Source organism: Odocoileus virginianus, chromosome 25 (assembly GCF_023699985.2).
Source record: "Odocoileus virginianus isolate 20LAN1187 ecotype Illinois chromosome 25, Ovbor_1.2, whole genome shotgun sequence".
NCBI lineage: Eukaryota > Metazoa > Chordata > Mammalia > Artiodactyla > Cervidae > Odocoileus > Odocoileus virginianus.
Window position 1 is genome coordinate 10,191,976 of NC_069698.1, and position 16,715 is coordinate 10,208,690.

The 16,715-nt window shown below is 36.0% G+C and overlaps 1 protein-coding gene across 5 annotated transcripts in view; it reads left to right on the top strand.

Annotated features, from left to right (window-relative positions):
• Positions 1-16,715, top strand: part of SENP7 (SUMO specific peptidase 7) — a 155,467-nt gene that overhangs the window by 59,461 nt on the left and 79,291 nt on the right. For 3 of the 5 annotated variants that reach the window (XM_070454958.1, XM_020896784.2, XM_020896785.2), the window contains exon 6: positions 15,494-15,691. The exons of the other annotated variants lie outside the window; for them this stretch is intronic. In XM_070454958.1, the coding sequence (XP_070311059.1) occupies positions 15,494-15,691 (198 nt within the window). The remainder of the gene's footprint in view (positions 1-15,493; positions 15,692-16,715) is intronic. 5 annotated transcript variants of the gene reach the window in all.

Consider the following 16,715-nt stretch of genomic DNA (forward strand, 5'->3'; position numbering starts at 1 on the left):
AAATCTCATTTATCTATCTTTATTGTGTTGCTGTGCTTTTGTTGTCATATCTAAGAAACTGTTGCCTAATCTGAGGTCATGGTGATTTACTCTTGTGTTTTCTTCTTAGGGTTTTTGTAGTTCTAGGTCTTAGAAATTTAGGTCTTTTATCGGTTTTGATTTAGGTATGGCATGAGATAGGCATCCAGATTTATATCTTTGTGTGTGAATATGCAGTTTTCCCAGCAACAGTTGTTGAAGAGGTACCAATTTTTCTTGCTACCTTTGTTGAAAATGAATTAACGTTAATATACGGGTTTATTTCTGGATTTGAAATTCTAGTCCATTGATCTATATGTCTGTTTTTACCTCAGTACCACTGTGTACTGCACACTGTCTTGTAACTTTGTGGTAAGTTTTGAAATTGGAAAAGGTGAGTCTTCCAACTTTATAATAGTTTCAAGATTTAAAAAAATTAAAAAAAAACCCCACAAAAACCAAAACTTTTTTGACTTTATCACATGGCATGTAGGATCTTAGTTCCCTGATCAGGGATCAAACCTATGCTCCCTGCAGAGGAAGTATGAAGACTTAACCCCTGCCAGTGAAGTCCCCTTTCAAGATTGCTTTGGTTGTTCTGGGCTTTTTGCATTTTCAGCTGAATTTTATTTTTTTAAATCTTTATTTATTTTATTTTGGGGCTGTGATGGGTCTTTGTTGCTGCACACGGGCTCTCTCTAGGTGCGGAAAGTGGGAACTGCTCTTCATTGCCGTGCGTGGGTTTTTCATCGCAGTGGCTTCTCTTGTTGCGGAGCACAGTCTCAGACACATGGGCCCAGCAGCTGCAGCTTGTGGGCTCTAGAGCCCTGGCTCAGAAGTTGTGACGCGTGGGCTCAGCGGCTCCTCGGCATGTGGGGTCTTCCCAGACCAGGGATAACCACTGTCCCTTGCAGCGCACGGCGGATTCTTAGCCACTGGACCACCAGGGGAGGAGCTGAGGAGCCGCGTTTCACAGTCGGGTTGTCATTTTTAGCGAAACAGCCAACAAGGACTTTGATGGAGGACATGTTGAAAATCTGCAGACCAACTTGGGGAGTATTGCCATCTTAATAAATTAAGTCTTGTGGTTCATGAATGTATTTTCCCATTTATTTAGGTCTTATTCAATTTCTTTCAACAATGTTTTATTACTTTCAGTGTGTGTTGGACATTTATTGTTGAACTTATTCCCAAGTATTTTCTTCTTCTGATGCTCTTGTGAATGGAAATGTTTTCTTAATTTTATTTTCAGATGTTTCATTACTAGTGTATAGAAATCCCATTGATTTATATATATTAACCCTGATTTATATACTGTGACCCTGTTTGTCTTATTCGTTGTAGAAGTTTTTAGTAGATTGCTTGGGATATATATACAAGATCACATCACTTGCAGATAAAGATGACTTGACTTCTTCCTTTTTAACTGTAGGCCTTTAATTTTTTCCCCCTTGCCTGATTGTCCTGGTTAGAATATACAACGTATAATGGAAGAGTCGGACACGACTGAGCAACTGAACTGAGTGGAAGTGGTGAGAGTAGAAATCTTTGCTTTTTTCCGAGTCTCAAGAGGGAAGTCGTTTAGTATTTCACCATTAAGTATGATGTTAGCTATAGGTTTTTTATAGATTCCCTGCTGTGCTTTAAATGTTTGTATATCCCAGCAATCCATATATTGAAATCCTAATACCCAACGTGATGGTATTTGGAGGTGGGGCCTTTGAGGGAGTGCTTCAGTCATGAGGGCAGAGCCCTTGTGAATGGGGTTAGTGCTCTTTTTATAAAAGAGACCTCTCAGAGTTTCCTGGTGCCCTCTACCACGCGAGGACACTTTGAGGAGTCTGCAGTCCACAGCCCAGAGAGGGCTTTCACCCAGGGCCTGACCGTGTTGGCTGGCACCCTGATCTTGGACCTCCCGACCTCCAGAACTGTGAGAAATAAATGTTTGCTGTTTGTAAGCCGCTGAGTCTGTGATGTTTTGTTTAAATAGGCTCAGACATGCTCTTTTTTGTGTTGAGGAAGTTTCTTTGTGTTCTTAAATTTGTTGGAGGCTTTTTGTGATGAATGTGTGTTATGTCAAATGTTTTTCCTGCATTTATATCATATAATTTGTATCCTTTATTAATATGACATATTACATAAATTGATTTTTAGATCTTAAACCAACTTTCCATTCTAGGGATAAATCCCACTTTATCTTGACTTATGATCCCATTTATTTGTTCCTGGTTTCAGTTTGCTAGGATTTTTATTGAGCATACCTATGTTTGTATTCAGAAGGGAAGATAAACTGGTATTTTCTAAGGTTGTCTCTGCCTGGCTTTGGAATGAGGCTAATAATGGCCTTGTAGGACCAGCTGAAAAGTATTCTCTCTTTGTTTTCCAGAAGAGTTTCTGAAGGGTTGTGATTAATTCTTGTTTAAGTGTTTGATAAAATTCACCGGTGAAGCCGTCTGGTTATTGGTGGTGAATGTGCTCGCGTGCATGTGTGTGTGTGTATCTGTGAAGCTTTCAAAGTACACAAATTCAGATTTTTGCTCATTATAAGTCTTTTGAAATTTTCTACTTTTTAAAAACGAGTCAGTTGTGGCAGCTTCTGTTTTTCTAGGAATTTGTGTATTTTAAGTTATCTAATTTGTTGGCATGCATTTGTTCATAGTATTCTGACACTGTTTAAAATTTCTGTGATGTTGCTGGTGCTGACTGTTCTTTCATTCCTGATGTTAATAATTTGAGTGGTGTTTTTGGTTCCGTCTGCCTGGATGATTGTGGATTTTCCTGATCTTTTCAAAGGACAGAGTTTTGGTCTCATGAGTTTTCTCTGCAGGTTTTCCATATTTAATTTCATTTATTTCCACTATAATTTATTTTCTTCTTGATTTGGACATAGTTTGTGCTTTTTTTTAATTTCTTAAGGTATATAGTTAGGTTATTGATTTGAGATCTGATATCTGTCTTCTTTTCTAATATAGGTGTTTAGTTTTAATTTTATTCTGAGCACTCTATTAAGTGCACCTCATAAATTTTGGTGTTTTGTGATTTTCTTTTATTAAGCAAAAGTATTTTCTAGTTTCTGGTATGGTTAATTTACTTGCTTTGAAAGTGTGTATTGTTTAATTTCTATGTGTTTTTAAATTTCAGAGATATTCTTTTATTGATATAATTGACATATAACATTATATTAGTTTCAGCTATGCAACATAATGATTCTACACTTGTATATATTGTGAGGTGATCACCACAATAAGTATAGTTAACATCTATCACTCACAGTCACAATTTTTTTGTGATGACAGCTTTTAAGTTTTATTTTTTAGCAACTTTCAAATATATATTATAGTATTATTGACCATAGTCACAATGCTGTACATTACATTCTGATGACTTACCTGTTGTTAATTGTTAATTGAATTCCATTGTGGTCTGAGAATGTTTTGTATGATTTCACTTCCTGAAAGTCTGCTGAGGTTTGTTTGTGGCCTGGCATACGGTCTTTCTTGGAGAATGTTCCATGTATTTGAGAAGAATGTGCATTTTGTTTCTGTTTATTAGAGTGCCTCTAGATGTCTTTTAGATTGAGTTGGTTGATATTGTTATTCAAGCCTCTGTGAGGTTTTTTTTTTGTCTCATTGTTCTATCCAGACTGGGGTTTTAAATGTTGAACTGTTGTTATTGAATTATTAATTTCTCCTTTCTGTTAGTTTTTGCTTAATGAGTTTGTCGTCTTATTATTTTGTTTATGTATTTTATAGTCAGGCTTCCCAGGTGGCGCTAGTGGTGAAGAACCTGCCTGCAAATGCAGGAGACAGGTTTGATCCCTGGGTCAGGAACATCCCCTGGGGGAGGGCATGGCAACCCACTCCAGTTTTCTTGCCTGGAGGATCCCTGTGGACCGAGAGGCCTGGTGGACTGCAGTCGTTAGGGCTTCAAAGAGTCGGACACAACTGAAGCGACTGAGCAGGCTCGCATGTTTATAGTCAGTGTATCCCACTGATGAATTAACCCTTTTGCCAATGAATTATTCCTCATTGTTTCTACACACATTTGGTGTTATTTTTTTCTTTAAAGTTTGTTTTGTCTAATACTGTTATAGCCAGTCTACCTGTCTTAAGGTTGCTGTTTGCATGATATACTTTTTCCATCATGTTAATTTGAACCTATTTATTTCTTTGAGTCCAAAGTGTCTCTCCATTCGAGAGCATATAGTTGGATCTTATCTTAGTCTTTTTGGACTACCGTAACAAAATACCATAAGAGGAGGTAGCTTATAAACAAAAACATTTATTTCTCATGATTCTGGAGCCTGAGAAGCCCAGGATCATAGTACTTCCAGATTCAGTATCTGATGAAGGCCTCCTGGTTCATAGATGGACATCTTTTTGCTGTGTCCTCAAAGGAGTGGAAGGAGCCTTCTCTTGAACCTTTTTTTTATTAGCACTAATCCCATATACGAGGGCTTTACCCTCATGCCCCTCCCAAAGTCCCCAACGCCTAATACCATCACTTTTGGGGGTTAGAATTTCAAAATGTAAATTTTGAGGGCAAACATATATTCAGAGTGCTTCCTAGGTGGCACTACTGGTAAAGAACCAGCCTGCCGATGCAGGAGACGTTAAGAGACTCGGGTTTGAACCCTGTAGTGGGAATTCCCTGGAGAAGGGCATGACAACCCACTCCAGTATTCTGGCCTGGAGAATCCCACGGACAAAGGAGCCTGGTGGGCTGCAGTAAGGTTGCACAGAGTTGGACAGAACTGAAGCGACTTAGCACACACACACACATTCAGAACATAGAAGGTCTTGTTTATTGTAAGCTACTCTCACAATCTTTACCTTTGATTAGGTTATTTAATCCATTTACATTTCATGTGAATCAAGGTGTCAGCAAAGCTATGCATCCTTTGAAGGCAGTAGGGAATAATCTGTTCCACGTCTCTTTCCTCTTTTCTTCAGGAGTTCAGTCCTCCATATATGTCTTCATATTGTCTTCCTTTTGTGTATGTCTGTTTCTGCCATTTTTATAAGGACACTGCTCATAAGATACAAGCATACTCTTGTTTTGTTGTGCTTCACTTTATTAGCACTCTGCAGATACTGCATTTTTTACAAATTGGTCTTATAGTAATTGTGCCCCTCCTGCTGTCTCATTGGGACTTCTCCTTTGTCTTTGGATATGGGTAATCTTTTTTGGTGGGCTCCAGTGTGTTCCTGTTAATGGTTGTTCAGCAGTTGTGATTTTGATGCTCTCACAGGAGATGGTGAGAGCGCGTCTTCTTCCCTGCCATCTGAGCCGGTCTCTTTTTCACAAACTGAGTGTTGCAGGCAGCCCTGTATTGAGCGCGTCTGTCGGCACCATTTTTCAGAAAAGCATTTACTCGCTTTGTGCCTCTGTGTCACAGTTTGGTAATTCCTGCAATATTTCAGAACGTTTTCACTGTTATTATATTTGTTGTGATGATCTGTGGTCAGTCATTTTAAAATTTGAAATATAATTGATTTATAATATTGAATGAATTTCGTGTGTATAGCCAAGGGATTCAATTGTATATTTTTTCAGATTGTATTTTATTGTAGGTTATTAGAAGACATTGAATATAATTCCCTGTGCTATACAATAAATCCCTGTTGCTTATCTGTTATGTATGGTAGTTTGTATTTGTTAATCTCATAATCCTTATTTGTCCCTCTTTCCCTTCTTCTCCTGTTTGGTGACCATAAATTTGTCTTCTGTTTCTGTGAGTCTTTCTGTTTTGCATGTAGTTACATTTGTATCATTTTTTACATTCACATAGTACTTGTTTTTCTCAGTCTGACTTATATCACTAAGTACAGTATTCTCTACATCATGCTGTTGCAGATGGGTTTTTCTTCTTTAGGACTGAGTAATATTCTATCGTATATTTGTACCACATCTTATTTATCTATTCCTCTGTCAGTGGACATGTAAGTTACCTCCATATCTTGGCTATTGTTAAATAGTCCTTTAGTGAACATTGGGATGTGTGTATCTTTTCAAATTATGATTTTTTTTTAAAATTTATGTTCAGGAGTGGCAGTGGTGGATCATACGATAGTTCTGTTTTTAGTTTTGTTTTTGTTTTAATAAATCTTCAAACTGTCCTTTATAGTGGTTGTACCAGTTTATGTTCCAGCCGAAAGTTTAGGAGAGTTTCCTTTTCTCTACACACTCTCCAGCATTTATTGTTTGTAGATTTTTTGATGATAGCCATTTTGACCAGTGTGAGATGATACCTCATTGTAGCTTTGATTTGCATTTCTGTAATAATTAGTGATGTTGAACATCTTTCACATGCTCCTTGGCCATCTGTATGTATTCTTTGGATAAATGTCTAATTTGGTCTTATACTCATTTTTTGTTTGGGTTGTTTGATTTTTTTTGATGTAGAGCTGCATGAACTGTTTGTATATTTTGGAGGTTAATCCCTTGTCTGTCTCATCACTTGCAAATATTTTCTCCCATTCTGTGGGTTGTCTTTTCATTCTGTTTATGATTTCCTTTGCTATGCAAAAGCTTTTAAATTTAATTAGGTCCTATTTGTTTGTTTTTGTTTTTATTTCAGTTACCCTAGGAGGTGAATCCAAAAAGATATCGCTGTGATTTATGTCAAAGAGTGTTTTGCCTATGGTTTCCTCTAACAGTTCTATAGTGCCCAATCTTACATTTAGTGCTTTAATCCATTTGGAGTTTCTTTTTGTATATGGTGTTCGAGAATGTTCTAATTTTATTCTTTACATATAGCCATCCAGTTTTCCCAGCACCACTTATTGAAGAGACTGTCTTTCTCCATTGTGTATTTATTGCCTCCTTTGTCATGGACTAGTTGACTGTAGGTGTGTGGGTTTATTTCTGGGCTTCCTGTTCTAGTCCACTAATCTGTATTTCTGCTTTTGTGCCAATGTCATGCCCTTCTAACTACTGTAGCTTTGTGGTGTAGTCTGAAGTCAGGGAGCCTGATCTCTCCAGCTCTGTTTTTCTTTCTCAAGACTGCCTTGCCTATTTGGGGTCTTTTGTGTTTCTATACAAATGTAAAATATTTTTGTTCTAGTTCTGTGAAAAATGAATACTACAATGAATAAAACTGCTGTGTGCACACTCATGTACAAGTGCCTGTGTGGACACATTTTTATTTCTTTTGGGTAAATACATAGGAGATGGGCTGTTGAGTCACTGAAAAAGTACATTTTCAACTTTGTTAAGAAACTGCCAAATGTTTTCCAAAAGTAATTGTGTCATTTTACATTTGCACAAGTGGTGCAGGAGAGTTTTATTTCCTCAATCCTCCTGTCAGGACTTGTATGGTCAGTCTCTGTTATCATCCCTTATAATATATGTGTGGTGATATCTGTTTTTTTTTAAAGAGTTATGTGTAAAATTTTTTCTGTTTGTTTGTTTTGTCTCCAGTGAGTCTTTGTTGCAGCATGTGGGCTATTTGTGTGGGTTCAGTAGTTGTGGCACATAGGGTTAGTTGCTGCATGTGGGAATCTAGTTCCCTGATCAGGGATCAAACCCATGCCCCCTGCATTTGAGTGCAGAATCTTAGCCACTGGATCACTAGGGAAGTCCCAGGTAGTGATATCTAATTCTGGTAATAATTGCATTTTGTTGACAAGTGATGATATTGAGCATCTTTTCATGTGTTTATTGTTGTTCTGTATATTTTCTAAAGTATCTGTTGAAATGTTTTGCTCCCTTTCCCGTATTTTGAAAAGACAAACTTTTTTTAAAGACCAGGAAGATGAGATTAATGATATTGAGCATCTTTTCACATGCATATTGGCTACTCATATGTCTTTTCTGTGATGTGTTCAATTATTTTGTCCTTGAGGAGGAAGGACACAGCCTCTACCCTCCAGTGGTTCTCTGACTGGGGCCATAATTGGACAAACAAAATACAGATAAATAAGAGAAAAACAAACAGAATCTATTCAACACATGCAGTGTGTGTATACATGGGAGAAATTCTATAAAGAGTAACTCAAAGGGGTAGTTACAGCTTAGGCTTATATAGTGTATTAACAAACGACAATAAATTTCTAGAGAAGTGATTTGCTATTCCAAGGATGGCAAATTGTGGGATAGAATGTATATGGGGGAAACTAATAGGAGATAATGTTTGATTAGTAAGGCTTGTTATGTGAATTACATTCCTGGGCTGATAAAGAGTCTCTGGTGATAAATAGTCTAAACCTGCTTTTAGGCAAGCAGTGCGTGGACGGGGAACCTTTTTGGCATCTACTCTCAGTTGCTTTCAGTTCAAAATAATCCTTGTGCCAAAGTGGCATGTTTTGTGGTAGCATATTTTTATTTCCTGCACCCCCCCTTCTTTTTTTGAAGGACAAGAAATACTAAAATTAAATTATGAAAAAAGAAACTAAAACACTGCCTTCATTCCAGCTGTCAGTTTCTAGAATCTAAAAATAGGACATCATATTTTGAGGAGTGATTATTTTTTTTGAGTTTTGAATTTAGCCAAGTTATATCACTGTTATATTTATGCATGCATTGAAAAACTGCTTTTAAATCAAACAAAATTTGAAAAAAATTTTTTTTTCTATGTGGTTTTGCTTTTTTCTTTTTCATAATTGCAGATTTTTACATGTATGAAAAGTGCTACAGAAGAAATGTGATATAATTTTTATTTTCTGGGAGTGATAATTTTTAAACTTTGAGTACATCAATTAGCAACTATTTTCCCTTGTAAATTAATAGTAGTATAATAATTCATAGTTTAGAAGGGGACATTTTATAAATGGACTATTGGATGACTCTAAAAAGCTTAGGTAAGGACTTCTCTGATGGTCCATTGGCTAAGACTCTGCTTTCCCAATGCAAAGGGCCCTGGTTGGATTCCTGGTCAGGGAATTAGATCCCATTTGCTGCAACCAAGAGTTCACATGCTGCAATGAAGATTGAAGATCCTACATGCTGCAACTAGGACCTATTGTAAACAAGTAAATAAATAATAGTAAAAAAGAAAAGCTTAGATGAGACTTTCCTGGTAGTCCAGAGGTTAAGACTCCTCACTTCCACTGCAAGGGGCACCAGTTTGATCCCTGGTCAGGAAAGTTAGATCCCACTAAGATCCCTTGAGGTGTGGCCACACACACACACACACAAAAAGCTTACGCGAGTACTTTAGCAGGGATGGTATATATATCATCAATAGAATGTTGGGTTAGGTGGAGATCTTCATTTAGCTGTCCTCTATATTTTTACTGTGAAATATAATGTATCTACCAAAAAACAAATAAAGGGTAAACTGTTTAATAAATTATTCATTATAATTTAATATGTTTTTATAAGGCAAATATATTCATGTAACCACCATTCAGGTATAAAATAGAAAATTAGCCCAGAAATTCCATGTACCTTTGTAGTTACAACTCCCTTTCCTCTCCTTTAAAACTAACCTGTCTCCTAATCTTACTTTTTTGGGATAGTATTGCCACCTAAGTGTGTCCCCCTAAATACTAAGTTTAGGTTTTATTTTGTCTGGTTTGAATGTTTTTCTTTACTCTTTAAGCTTCTATTTGAATATCCATAGAAATACTAGGGCTGGGTGGAATTGTAAATTGATATAGCCACAGTGGAGAACAGTATGGAGATTCTTTAACAAACTAGGAATAACACTACCATATGATCCAGCAGTCCCACTACTGGGCATATACCCTGAGAAAACCACAATTCTAAAAGACACATACATCCCAGTGTTCATTGTAGCACTGTTTACAATAGCTAGGACGTGGATGCAACCTAGATGTCCCTCAACAGGTGAATGATAAAGAAGTTGTGGTACATACATACAATGGAATATTACTCAGCCATAAAAAGGAACAAATTTGAGCCAGTTGTAGCAAGGTGAATGAACCTAGAGCCTGTTATACAGAGTGAAGTAAGTCAGAAAGAGAGAAACAAATATTGTATATTAATACACATTTATGGAATCTAGAAAAAATAGTATGATAAACCTGTTTACAGAGAAGAAATGGAGATGCAAATGCAGAGAATGGTCTGGTTGGAACAGCAGGGGAAGGAGAAAGTAAGACAAATTGAGAAAGTAGCATTGACATATATAGACTATCGTGTGTAAAACAGGTAAGAAGTGGGAAGCTGCTCTATAACACAGGGAGCCCAGCCTGGCCCTCCGTGATGACCCAGAGGGGTGAAATGAGAGGGGCGGGGGGCTCAGGAGGGAAGGGGTATATATATATATATAATTACGACTGATTCATGTTGATGTATGTCAGAGACCACTACAGCATTTTAAAGCAATTATCCTCCAATAAAACAAATAAAAATGAGATCCTAAAACAAAATTTTCTGAATCAGTAGTATAAGAATTGATTCCTATGTGGTCTCTAGATACTTAACTAAATAGAGGAACAAATCCTGGCTAATAGTGTGAGGTGTATTTATTTGGATTATTCTTTTCAAATTGGAGTGTGATTTTTATATTCTTCAATAAATATTAAAGGATTTTTAAAATTTTAAAAAGAATGCTAAGGCATTTAAATATAGAAGTTTTAAAAATTTACCTTTAATTTTGGGGAAAAAGATTGCTGCCTTCAGCTTTAGAATATTATTAGTTAGATTACAATAAAGCAAATTTATGAATGTGAAATAAGTATTTTCAAAGAGAACCCAAATTGTCTTTTTCACTTAGAACCAATAATTAGAATTACCAGTAAAATCACCAATGGTAATTTTTTTTTTTAACTTTTTATTTTGTATTGGAGTATAGCCAATGAACAATATTGTGGTAGTTTCAGGTGAAGATTGGAGGGACTCAGCCATGCATAACATGTACCAATGGTGATTCTTACTTGATTTGGGTGAACAGAAAAATGACATTTTCCAACATTGGATATTTTCATATTTAACAATTTTTAAATTACCATTGGGATATTTTTTCAAATAATCTAGCAAATTACTAATAGTCAGTAGTTTTCTAATTAGACTGAAAAGTAGACCTTATATATCCTTAAGATCTTACAAATGTTTTCATTTGATCATTTAGAATTTTAAGTTATAAAATTGTTGTAAAACCATATAAAAGAGTAATCCTGAATGTAAAAAATAGTTTCTTTTCACTAATTAATAGATCATTTTTGGCTAGGTAAACATGTTTACTGTTCTTTACAGGATTAATTGGTTGACAGTTTCTCTACATAAATAGTGTTTGCTTAGCATAGAAAATAAAAATAAAGACAAATAGAAAGCAGGAAAAAACACAGCCAGCCACCCTTAAAATTTAAAGTAGAAGATTTTAAGAGACCAATAAGTAACATTCTATTAAGTGGTTTTATCATGGTATATATTTAACCATTCTGCTATTGCTGGGATTTTAAAGTTGCTTGTATTTTTTGCTGTTATAAATAATACTGTGATGAATATCTTCATGCATAACTTTTCCCCATCCGTTTTGTATTTTTTTGGTACCGGATTCTAGGTGTGGAATTATTTTGTTAAGAATAACAAACGTGCAAAATATTGTTAACATTTCCCCACCTTTATGTTTTCTCGGTCTTTCATTCATATATTTAAGTACCTGTCACATATGCACATTCACATACACATTTTTTTTTCCAGAACTATTTGAGAATAAGTCACAGACATCAGGCACTTTACTTTAGCCTGTGCTTCTTAAAAACAAGGAATTCTTTTACTTGATAACCACAATACATCATGAAGAAGATTTATACTAGTTTCTTTTTTAATATCATCTTTGCTTTTAATTACACTAAACATATTTATTAATTTATTTATTGGACTGTGTCGAGTCTTAGTTGTGGCACGCCTGGTCTTCATTGCATCATGTGGCATCTTTGGTTACAGAGCACAGACCCTCCAGTTGCCGCACACGGGCTCAATAGCTGCTCTGTGTGGCCTTCGGTAGTTACGGCACACAGAAACTCCACTAGGGCAACACACGGGCTTGTTTGCTCCATGGCACTTGGGACCTTTGTTCCCTGACCAGCGATCAAACCTGCATCCCTTGCACTGCATGGCGGATTCTTAATCTCTGGACCACCAGAGAAATCCCTATAATAATTTCATATTATCATCTCATATAAAATCTAGAATCAAAGTTCTCTAAATGTCCCCAAGATGTCTTTTTTTTTAAATCTAGGATCAAATTGAGGTTCATGTATTGTATTTTTTGGTTTTCATGTCTCATTAGTCTCTTAATCTTAGAATAATCCCTCCATCTCTTCACCCCCTTAAACCATGACATTGACTTTTTTGAAGAGTTCAGGCCAGTTGCCTTGTTAGGATGTCTTATATACTAGATTTTTAAAATTTGTCTAGGTTTGGCCTTATGATTAGGTTCATGTTACATTTTTGACAAGAATGCTTCATAACTGATGTCATTTGCTTATTGCATCATATCAGAGGATATATAATATCTCCTTGTCCCACTGTTGGTGGCCTTATCTTTGATCACTTGGTTAAGGTGCTAGCTGCCAGATGTTTAGTTACAAAGATGCTTTTTTCCTTCATAATTAATAATTGTTTGTGAACCTGATTATCTGTTTGCATTGTGCTGACATCAAGGTGGCTGAGCACTAATGGGAAAAAAAAATGATAAAACAGAGTATGTTTGTGGCATTATAAATTCATAATTATTAATCTTACTGGATTTCTCAATCCCAAAATAATCCTACTGTGTTTTGCTAGTTGTCTTGTGTTCCCCCTCTATACAGAGAAGACTTGAAGCCTTTTCTCCCCTCAACCCTGTGTTCCTTTCCCTTTCATATCACTCTGAGAAAATGATCTTGGTTTCTGGAAGAAGCCCATCATAAACCAACACAGTGGAGCAGTTAAGAGTGCTATCGACAGAGCTGAGAGCGTATGGCTCTGGATCCCACTCTCACTATTCAACCCGTTTTACTGTGGGCCGAGTTATTAACCACGCTGTCCTGGTCTCCTCAGTTACAGAGGAGCAGTTACCCCTGTACCTCGTGCAGTTGTTGGTGTTCAGTCGCTCAGGCGTGTGTGACTCTTTGTGACCCCATGGACTGCAGCACGCCAGGCTTCCCTGTCCTTCACCATCTCCTGGAGCTTGCTCAAACTCATGTCGGTGGTGCCATCCAGCCATCTCATCCTCTGTCGTCCCCTTCTCCTCCCGCCTTCAGTCTTTCCTAGCATCAGGGTCTTTTCTAATGAGTTGGCTCTTCACATCAGGTGGCCAAGTACTGGAGCTTCAGCTTCAACATCAGTCCTTCCAATGAACACACAGGACTGAACTCCTTCAGGATGGACTGGTTGGATCTCCTTGCAGTCCAAGGGACTCTCAAGAGTCTTCTCCAACACCACAGTTCAAAAGCATCAATTCTTCGGCACTCAGCCTTCTTTATAGTCCAACTCTCACATCCATACATGACCACTGGAAAAACCATACCTTTGACCTCATGGATTAGTTGTGAGGATTAAATGAAGTAAATCATTGTAAAGGGCTTAGCATAGTTTCTGGTATATGGTGCATGTTCAATAAATATTAGCTCTTTTTATGCCACTTCTTAAGAAACTTAATTATAATGTTAATTATTCTGTCTCCTGTATCTTAAACCTCTCCTATTATGTTGACCTCTTCCCATAAGCACTTAAACTATACACAAATATTTTCTATCTTAAGCTAAGTAACCAATAGTTAACTCAGACCTATCTTGAATCTTACATTTATCCTCAGCCCTTGTCCTATACCCCCCTTTCATAGCTCTGTGTCAGCTGCCTACCTTTGCTGTGTCCATGTCCCTTTTCTTTCCTATTTCTGCTCCCACCATTCCATAAACTATCCCTAAGTCACCATCACCTCTCTAAATTCATTATTTTTTCTCTTCATGTTTTCTTTATTCTTATAAAAGATCAAAGTCATCTTTTAAAAAATACAGCTATGATATCATCATTCTTTTATTAAAACTAGGGGATTAATACTGTTGTTGACATTAAAGTTTCAAATCCTCAATATAGTCCACACAGTTCTGCCTAACTGCCCATCTTTATACAGATTTCCTCTTCATTCTAAGCACTTGAGCCAGGTAAGTCCTTTAATTTCCTTGAACAAACTTTCCTCATGTCTGAGCATTTACATTTTATCCTCCTCTTTGAACCACTCTCCGTTTTCCACTTGTTTCCTTTGGATAGTTTCAACTTCAGTAAAAGTCATATTCTCAGTAAAACTTTCCTTATCTGGTTCAGCAGAAATGCAGCATCTGTACTTTTTGTTCATATTGCTCATTACAGTTGTAATTAAATAGTTAATTGGATAATTCTTCCTTGAAATGTAACCTCCACAAAGGCAGGAACTGTAACTGTGTTGTTTGTTGCCAATTATTTTGCTAGAAGGTATTTGGTAAGTATTTGTTGGATGAAGAATGAACTTCCATTCATTCATAGCAATGTCTCTCATCTTTATTGTTTAATGATAATCCTAAAATCTACAAGCTTTTCTTTAAACCCGAAATGTGTGGCGTTTCAGTGCTTTCTGCAGCGGCTCCTTGGAGGAAGGAGCAGCTCCTGCTTCTGCTGTGTGATCTGAAGATACAGGCCCCAGGGGCAGGTGCAAACAAGTCATTTCTTTGACATCTGTTTTATCTCAAAAATGCACAAACACTGCTTTCTGTTTCTTAATAGTCTTACTTTTGTTAAACAACAAGGGCCTAAAACTGATACTAGGGAGTAGAATAGACACTCTTCTAATTAAACTTTTTCAGTTCTTCCCACAATTCCTCATTTGACATTGTTTTACATCAACTTGGTAGCCTGTTCACAGTACTGTGTTTCAGGGTTCAAGAACTGAACACAGTTCTTCAAGAATTATTGGTACAAAGATACGTTGAATGAGTAATGGGTAAAATGTCATGAGGCAAAAAGCTGACAGTGCTTTATCAATGATAAACAGGATTTATCAATTTTACTTTTGAAATTGGTATACATACAGTGTTTTAAATTAACCTATTTTTAGAAATAAGGTAAACTTAAATGTATCTTAAGACTATATAGGGTTAAGACTGTAGATGATGTACTGTTATCTTTAGGTTTAATTATGTTTTCCAAACCAGCAAATACTAAACTAAGAACACATTTGTAATGCAGGAAGGGGCTGCCTTTGTGAGGTGATGTGCAGATGAATATTGTTGTTCCACTGATAGTGTGGCTAAACACAGTTTGGTTACCAGGAATCCCAGCAGCTGTGCTTGTGTGTGAACACAGTTGTGGTATCTCAGACAGAAGTCTGAAGAAAATCCCAATTTAAGTGAAATGTGCTTTAGTTTTTCATGTACATTTGAGAATGGTTAGGCAGATTTTTTAGTTATGGTATTTACTACTCTGGTTAATTGCTTGAAGAACTGAATTAGAATTCCTGAAGGTTATCATTTGTTATAATTTGTGATGAATACATGTATTATATAATATTTAGTACTGTATGATTAATTATTTATATGTGTAACAGGCAACTCAGAGTTATGTTGACGAATGTCCTATGGACGGATTTAGGACGAAAATTCAGAAAGACCCTACCTAGAAACGATGCTAATTTATGTGATGCCAACAAGGTGCAATCAGACTCATTGCCTTCGACATCTGTTGACAGCCTAGAGACATGTCACAAATTAGAACCTCTTCACCAAAGCCTTTATTTATCTGAAAGGTATGTTGTTCAGTATTGATTTTGTTCAGCTTACTGCACTGAAAGTACTTTAAGTCCAATGATCTTAAAAATAAGATTGTTGGAAATGATCTTTAAGAAAATCGGCATATACACGTGTGACTCCCTCAAATCTTAAAGCTGACAATCTTAATTTACAAAGTTAATGACTCTACAGTTCGTTAAATCAATTGGGTTAGAATTACTTTTAAAACAAATAGTACAAATAGTACTAACAAATAAAAGTTAGTACTTTTAATAATTTGATTCACATATACATATTTTTAAAGATTCACATATATAAAATCAAGAACTAGATATAGACAGGTAGATAAAGACCTAGATTTTGTTTGGTAAGGACCTAAATATTATCTCAAAGGTATGTTAAAGATGAAAAGAAAAACTAAAAAACAAGTATGTCTGTCTATCTATGGATCTTTTTAATTCTCTGCATCTTTTAACATTTACTGTTGTTCAGTTGCTTAATTGCATCTGACTCTTTGTGACTTCCTGGACTGCAGCATGCCAAGCATCTTTAACATGCTTTTTAAATATTGTTTAATCTAGGTCCTTACCACTTTTTACTTTGTGAGCTTTCTTGTATTTTACATGCATTTTTAAAAACAGGAGATGATTTTGAAATATTACTCCCAGATTTTTAATAATAAATATGCAGTTTAATTTTGAAAGCTAACAAGATCCATGTTGTTCTATATTTTTTAAAAAAATTGTATGTGAAGTTTGGGACTGAAAATTTGAAATTAGCTCTGGGAATTTGTGACCTATAACATAATGTTTTTAATGTATTTCCATTTAAAGTTTTAACCCTTAAATGAAAATTATTTTTTTAGGGGAAGTATTTAGTTTCAATTAGAATAGCCTGTCATTAGCTAGATGGTGCTTTGATTATTTGGTCTGTAACCTTAATGGCAATTTTTTTTAGCAGTACTATTAATATTTATTTTTTATTCATTTATTTGGCTGTGCTGGGTCTTAGTTGTGGCATGTGGGATCTAGTTCCCTGGTC